Source organism: Hemitrygon akajei, chromosome 26 (assembly GCF_048418815.1).
Source record: "Hemitrygon akajei chromosome 26, sHemAka1.3, whole genome shotgun sequence".
Lineage (NCBI taxonomy): Eukaryota > Metazoa > Chordata > Chondrichthyes > Myliobatiformes > Dasyatidae > Hemitrygon > Hemitrygon akajei.
In genome coordinates this window covers 61,726,074-61,734,277 of record NC_133149.1, presented here as the reverse complement: position 1 = coordinate 61,734,277, position 8,204 = coordinate 61,726,074, and the positions used below count along the sequence as shown (strand labels likewise).

Sequence of the window (8,204 nt, the reverse complement as noted above, 5' to 3'; positions counted from 1 at the left end):
CAGTGTGAACCCACCACTGTCTCTGCAGTGAGGATCAGTGTGTGAATGCCTTCCCACAGTCTGAGCAGGTGACCACCCTCACCACAGTGTGAACCCACCACTGTCTCTGCAGTGTGGATCAGTGTGTGAATGCCTTCGCACAGTCTGAGCAGGTGACCACCCTCCCCACAGTGTGAACCCATCACTGTCTCTGCAGTGTGGATCAGTGTGTGAATGACTTTCCAGTCTGAGCAGGTGACCACCCTCCCCACAGTGTGAACCCATCACTGTCTCTGCAGTGTGGATCAGTGTGTGAATGCCTTCCCACAGTCTGAGCAGGTCGACGTCCTCTCACTGCTGAAAACAGTCTGGTGTGTCGGTAGGTGAGATGTCTGAGTGAATTCCTTCCCACAGTCTGATCAGTTGAACAGTTTCTCACCCATTGTGAACTCGCTGATGTTCATTCAATAGACATGTCTGAGCAAATCCTTTCCCACATTTAGAACAGGTGAGTGGTGTCCCCCAGTGTGAATTTGTTGATGTACTTTAAAGTCTGATATCCGAGTGAACCCCTTCCCGCACTCAGAGCAGCGGAATGACTTCTCCCCACTGTGAATTCGCTGATGTGCCTTCAGATGAGATGACTGAGCGAATCCTTTCCCACATTCAGAGCACGTGAATGGCTTCTCCCCAGTGTGAAATCGTTGATGTACTTTAAAGTCAGATGACCGAGTGAATCCCTTCCCACATTCAGAGCAGCTGAATGGTTTCTCCCCAGTGTGAATTCTTTGATGTACTTTAAAGTCTGATGACCGAGTGAATCCCTTCCCACATTCAGAGCAGCTGAACGGCCTCTCCCCAGTGTGAATTCGCTGGTGTGCCTTCAGATTAGATGACTGAATGAATCCTTTCCCACATTCAGAGCACATGAATGGCTTCTCCCCAGTGTGAATTTGGTAGTGTCTCACAAGGGTGTCTGACTTTGTGAATCGCTTCCCACATTTCAAGCAGCTAAACGGTTTCTCCCCAGTGTGGACTCGCTGATGTGTAATCAGTCCAGATAACCAAGCAAATTCCTTCCCACATTCGAAGCATGTGAACGGCCTCTCCCCAGTGTGAACTCGCTGATGTACCTTCAGATTAGATGACTGAGTGAATCCTTTCCCACATTCAGAGCACGTGAATGGCTTCTCCCCAGTGTGAATTCGGTAGTGCTTCACAAGGGAGTCTGAATCAGGGAAGTCCTTCCCACATTCAGAGCATGTGAATGGTCTCTCCTGAGAGTGAATTCGCTGATGTACCTTCAGTTGAGACAACTGAGTGAATCTTTTCCCACATTCAGAGCACGAGAAGGGCTTCTCCCCAGTGTGAACACGCTGATGTACCTTCAGGTTCGATGACTCAGTGAATCCCTTCCCACATTCAGAGCACATGAATGGCTTCTCCCCAGTGTGAATTCGGCTGTGCTTCACAAGGGAGTGTGAATCAGTGAATCCCTTCCCACATTCAGAGCATGTGAATGGCTTCTCCCCAGTGTGAATTCGGCTGTGCTTCACAAGGGAGTGTGAATCAGCGAAACCCTTCCCACATTCAGAGCATGTGAATGGCTTCTCCCCAGTGTGAATTCGGCTGTGCTTCACAAGGGAGTGTGAATCAGCGAATCCCTTCCCACATTCAGAGCACATGATTGGCTTCTCCCCAGTGTGAGTTCGGTTGTGCTTCACAAGGGAGTGTGAATCAGTGAATCCCTTACCACATTCAGAGCACGTGAATGGCTTCTCCCCAGTGTGAATTCGGCTGTGCTTCACAAGGGAGTATGAATCAGTGAATCCCTTCCCGCATTCAGAGCAAGTGAATGGCTTCTCCCCAGTGTGAATTCGGCTGTGCTTCACAAGGGAGTATGAATCAGTGAATCCCTTCCCGCATTCAGAGCAAATAAATGGCTTCTCCCCAGTGTGAATTTGGCTGTGCTTCACAAGGGAGTATGAATCAGTGAATCCCTTCCCGCATTCAGAACAAGTGAATGGCCTCTCCCCGGTGTGAACTCGCTGGTGTCTCTTTAGTGTGGATGAGCGAGTGAATCCCTTCCCACAGTCTGAGCAGGTGTACGGCGTCATTTCAGTGTGAACTCGCTGGTGTTCATTCAGTTGAGATGACCGAGTGAACCCCTTCCCACATTCAGAGCAGGTGAATGGCCTCTCTCCAGTGTGAATTCGCTGGTGTCTCTGTAGGTTGGATGACAGAGTGAATCCCTTCCCACATTCAGAGCAGCTGAATGGTTTCTCCCCAGTGTGAATTTGCTGATGGGCCTTCAGATGAGATGACTGAATGAATCCTTTCCCACATTCAGAGCACGTGAATGGCTTCTCCCCAGTGTGAATTTGGTAGTGCCTCATAAGGGTGCCTGACTTTGTGAATCCCTTCCCACATTCCAAGCAGCTGAACGGTTTCTCCCCAGTGTGAACTCGCTGATGTACCTTCAGATTAGATGACTGAGTGAATCTTTTCCCACATTCGGAGCACGTGAATGGCTTCTCCCCAGTGTGAATTCGGCTGTGCTTCACAAGGGAGTCTGAATCAGCGAATCCCTTCCCACATTCAGAGCACGTGAATGGCCTCACACGAGTGTGAATTCGCTGATGTACCTTCAGTTGAGATAACTGAGTGAATCTTTTCCCACATTCAGAGCACGTGAAGGGTTTCTCCCCAGTGTGAACTCGCTGATGTACCTTCAGGTTAGATGACTCAGTGAATCCCTTCCCACATTCGGAGCACACGAATGGCTTCTCCCCAGTGTGAATTCGGCTGTGCTTCACAAGGTAGTGTGAATCAGTGAATCCCTTCCCACATTCGGAGCAAGTGAATGGCTTCTCCCCAGTGTGGACTCGCTGGTGTCTCTGTAGTGTGGACGAGTGAGTGAATACCTTCCCACAGTCTGAGCAGGTGAACGGCATCTTCTCAGTGTGAACTCACTGGTGTTCATTCAGTTGAGATGATTGAGTGACCCCTTTCCCACACAGAGCAGGTGATTGGCCTCTCCCCGGTGTGAACTTGCTGGTGTCACTGTGGCATGGTTAAGTGTGTGAATGCCTTCCCACCATGTAAACAGGTTACTGTCTTCTCACTGGGGAATTTTCAGATGTGTATTTAGCACCGATGACAGAATGAATTACTTCCCGCTGTCAGAACAGGTGGAACATCTCACTGTGGTGTGAACTTGCTGATGTATCTTCAGGCTGGATGACTGAGTAGTTCCCCTCCCTCACACAGAGCAGGTGAATGGCCTCTCCCCACTGTGAACTCACTGGTGTGTCTGTGGGTAGGCTGTGAGTGAATACCTTCCCACACTGAGAGAAGGAGAATAATATCTCACTGCAATTGAAGAACTGATCTTCAGTGAACAACTGCTGGTGTTTTCTCAGCACCCCGGTTCCAGTAGGTAACACTGAGTTAGAAAAGAAAACTTCATTTCAGACAGAAAACACATTTCCAGATGGGATGAAATACTTCTTCATTTCCAAGGATCGACAACAGATGTGTTGGTCTTGCAAAGAAAATATTTGGTCACTCCTTATATATCCGGTCAGAGAGAGCAAAACTGACATGTTGAGATTCCCTTGCACAACTGTTCTGCCATTTCAGACCTGTAAGAATAATTGAAAGGACATCAGTGGGTGAAGAACAATTATTCAGGTGAGATTTTAGTCTGTGGTCAGAACATAAGAAATTGGAGCACGAGAACGTCATCTGGCCCATCTCCACCAACCTGCCTTTACTCCATCGCCCTTAATCTCCCTACTATGGCAAAATCTATCCAACGTTGTCTCAAATACATTTACTGAGGAAGCCTCCAGTGCTTCATTGGGCAGAGAAATGCACATATTCACCACCCTCAGGGAAAAGCAGTTCCTCCACATCTCCATCCCAAATGCCCTGAATCTTGAGGTGATGTCCTCTAGTTCTAGTCTCACCTACCAGTGGAAACAACTTTCCTGCCTCTATCTTATCTATCGCTTTCATAATTTTACATGTTTCTATAAGATCTTCACTCAATTTGAGCTCTGGCATTACTGAGTTCAACTCAAGTTGAGATATACTGCAGGTGACTGTTGGAAGTGAGGGAGGAGATTGCTGAGCATCTGGCGATGATCTTTGTATCATCAATAGGGATGGGAGAAGCACCCGAGGATTGTTTAACAAACAGAAAAAAGGTAACCCAGGAAATTATAGACCAGTGAGTCTTGCATCAGTCGTGGGCAATTTGTTGGAGAAGATCCTAAGCGGGAGGACTTACGAGCATCAGATTAGGGGTAGTCAGCATGGCTTTGTCAAGGGCAGGTCATGCCTTACCAACCTGATTGAACTCTTTGGGGATGTAACATTGATGAAGGTAGAACATTGGATGTAGTGTACGTGGTTTTCAGTAAGACTTTTGATAAGGTTCCCCATACGAGGCTCATTGAGAAAGTAATGAGGAAGGACCCAAGGAGACCTGCTTTGTGGATCCAGAACTAGCTTGGCCACAGGGTGGTTGTTGATGGTTTGTGTTCTGCATGGAGGATGGTGAACAGTGAGATTCTGCAGCGATCTGTTCTGGGACCCCTCCTCTTTGTGAATTTTAAAAATGACCTTGATGAGGAGTAGAAGGGTGTGTTTGTAAGTTTGTCGATGACACAAATGTAGTGGGTGCTGTGGATAGTCTGAATGGTTGTCACAGTAGAGCGTGACATCGATAGGATGTAGAACTGGACTGAGAATTGGCAGATGGAGTTCAACCTGGTGGTTCATTTTGGTAGGTCTAATTTGAAGACAGAATACAATACTAATGATAGGACTCTTGGCAGTTTGGAGGATCAGTGAGGACTTGCAGTCCGTGTCAATAGTACATGCAAAGCTGCTGTGCAGGTTGACAATGTTTTTAAGAAAGCCTTCATCAACCATAGGACTGAATTCAAAAGCGGTGAGGTACTGTTACAGATATATAAGGCTTTCATTGGACCCCACTTTTGTACAGTGTTCAATTCTGATCATCTCACTACAGGAAGTATGTGGATACTCTGGAAAGGGTTCAGAGGAGAGTTGTATAAGATGATGAGAGGCATTGATCAAGCAGATAGCCAGAGGTTTTTTCTCAGGGCTGAGCTAGCTAACATGCAGGGGCAGAGTTTTAAGATGCATGTAAGTAGGTACAAGGGGGATACCAGAGGTAAGTTTTTCAAAGGTAGAGGCGGATACAATCAGGGTCTTTTCAGACACTGTTAGGTGCCTACATGGAGCTTAGAATAATAGAGGTCTATGTGGTAGTCAAACTCTAGACAGTTTTGAGAGTAGGTTTTATGGTCAGCATGACATTGTCGGCCGACCATATGACAAGTTCATATGTTTAGATATGAACTCCTCATCTTCTAACAAGTCACGGATCAGGCATCCTGACTGACCAACAAATTCTCTGACTGTATTCCCTCTGTATGAGAGTAGGCTATTTCTGCCTTCAATCAACCTGTGTCTTGGCTCAATTTGTCCTGATTTTTGGTATCATTTCAAGTGCTGGTCATGCTCCACAACACAACAAAGTGAACTTGTTACTACATGTCGGATCCTGGACATTTTATAATTACTGGGATCCCCTCCCACCCCCAGCTGATTGACAGTGATGAACCCATCGATGGCAATGACTATGAAGGGGTGGGCAGTAGTTATTCTCATTGGTGTGTGGCACCTTTGTGATGTGCAAGCTACAAGTCACTTGTCATCAAGAACAAGGTGTTTCATATCGTTATTTAAACAGAGAACTAAAGCTGACGGGAGGATTTCTTTTAGCCATACAGCACTAATTTACATTTCCACTGACTGGACAGTATATTTTTGTTCCGAGGTACTGATCCTCGGATTGGCATGACTGGAGGTCGAAGTATTTGGGCATATTCTAAGGGGACAATGCTGGTAGTGTCACCCATGGCTGACTCTTTACCCAGCAGACACCAAGAACAAGTAAGCTGTCTATCCGCCATCTAAGGACCCAGCAATGCGCATGCGCCGCAGAAATGGCGGCGCCGCCAGCTCTCAATCAGCCGTAAACTCCCCGTCACTCGGGAAAATCGTGGGGCTGGGACTGTCCTGAGGTGCCGGACCTGTGGGGTCGGAGCTCATAGTAATGTTCCTTCAATCGCGGTGCAAACGCCGGTGATTAAGCTCCCACCCGCGGCCCCGCTCCTACCTGCGTCCGATCCCAGCGAGCCTCTCATCTACTGGGCGCATGCGCAATATTCGCGACGGGCTGTGACGCCCACGCATGCGCATTTGTTTAAATAGGATTTTAAAAAAAATCTGCAGATGCGGAAATCCAAAGCAACACCCACAAAATGCTGGAGGAACTCAGGGGGGGCAGAAAGCAACGATGGAGGGGAGAGAACAGTCGGCGTTTCAGACCGACACCCTTCTTCAGGACTGGAAAGGAAGGGAGGGAGAAAGAATGTGGGGTGGAGGGGAGGTGATACATCAGATTGGTCGGGCGTGAAGTAAAGAGCTGGGAAAATTGATGAAAGAGATAAAGGACTGCAGAATAATCACGATGATGTTGATAATAATAAATAAATACATTATTGATCCCGAGTGGGGAATTCTTTCGTTACATTAGCGACATTTAGAAACACAATTAGCAGTGTGCAGACTTTATTAAAAATAAACCGGGAATAATAATATACACAATAATACTGCACCAATGCGCAATAATAATGTATGAAATACTGTTGATCTCTGAAGTGTGTTCTCCTGTCGCAGAAAGATGAACTGTTGAATCTGCGTATTGCCGTTGATCCCAAAGATTTTCTGTAAAGGCGTCAAATGTTATGGGGAGAAGGCAGGAGAACGAGGTTGAGAAGGAAAATAAAAGACACTGGCACTGTCAAGCACAGACAGATGGGACAGACTCAGACAGGGGTTCTTGTTTGGCACAGAGCTGTGGGGCTGAACACCGGTTCATTTACCACTCTCGAACCTTCACTGAGACCATTTCTCATCAGTACATGTTTTACTTGGAAGTTTCTGGCCTTAACTTATTTTTAATTCATCTCAGAACAATTCTCAACAAAATCTTTATTAGGTGAATCTTAAGACAGATTGTTCTATAATTTTCGCAGTCAATAATTCCAGGAATTCTTGGCAGAGCTATAAGTACAGATTTCAAGCGATCATCAGGCAATACAGCAGACTCATATATGCCATTAAACAGTTCAAAAAGAATATCTATGCCCAGATCTTCTAGGGCTTGTAAACTGAGGTTTCCTCAAGTCCAGTGGCTTTACCACGTTTCATGCTTTACATTGCTTTAGTTTTTTCTTCTTTGGTAATAGGTGGGCCAGAATTAGGGTGTTTAATATCTGGGGGTTCCCCTCTATTATCCTCAGGCAGCTGCTCTATATACTGAATCCTCCTCCCACATACTTCATCTGGATCTGTCTGCTGATCTTATGCATTCTGTAGAGGAGGTTTTCTTAATTCCATAATTTCTTTAATTTTCTTGTCCATTCCTTTGCCGTTGTTAATATGGCCTTCTGCTTCATTGCATTTTTGATTTAGCCTTTCTTCCTTTGCAATATAGCACACTTGTCTGTTTAGCTCGCTGAAATGCACTTCATTATTCTTCACTAACCTTCTTTGTTCCATCAGATGTAGAATTTCTTGGGTTATCCACCCCTTGTTGGTGTGTTGTGTTTCTTGTATTTGGATTATCTCCCCTGCTGATTGCTGTATAGCATATTTAAATCTGTCCCAAATAGGTGTTGTTTCGTTTTCGTTGAGGTGTTCTTCTACAGCTGTCTTGAATTGTTGCTAAGTATGCTATCTTTTTTTTTGTTCTCCCAATACCGACTTCTCTTTTTTCCACGTTTCAGTTTCTTTAATTTTGTTTTGATGGTAGCTATTACTGGATGGTGATCTGAACAACAGTCTACTCCTGAGAAGGATTTAGAATTTGTGATACTATTTCTAAAGGGTTCATTGACGGTAATGAAATCTATTTGATTCCTTGTTCTATCTCCAGGGCTAATCCAAGTACACAATCTACGTGGATGGTTTTTATACCAAGTATTGGTGGTCGCTTGGTTGTATCTGACACACCAGTCAGTAAACCTTTCTCCATTTTCAATTTTCTCCCCTAGTCCAAAGGGTCCTATAATATTATCAACCGTTTTCTGTCCAACTTTGGCATTAAAATCTCCCATGAC

The 8,204-nt window shown here is 45.7% G+C and overlaps 1 protein-coding gene across 1 annotated transcript in view; it reads right to left on the bottom strand.

Moving 5' to 3' along the window:
- Nucleotides 1-244: 244 nt before the first annotated feature.
- The window catches only part of LOC140716735 (uncharacterized), a 37,879-nt gene continuing 29,919 nt past the window's right edge, over nucleotides 245-8,204 (bottom strand). Inside the window, exons 4-5 of the mRNA XM_073029542.1 lie at nucleotides 7,583-7,588; nucleotides 245-2,537 (exon numbers count right to left, since the gene is read on the bottom strand). Of these exons, the coding sequence (XP_072885643.1) occupies nucleotides 444-2,537; nucleotides 7,583-7,588 (2,100 nt within the window). The 3' untranslated portion in view covers nucleotides 245-443. The remainder of the gene's footprint in view (nucleotides 2,538-7,582; nucleotides 7,589-8,204) is intronic.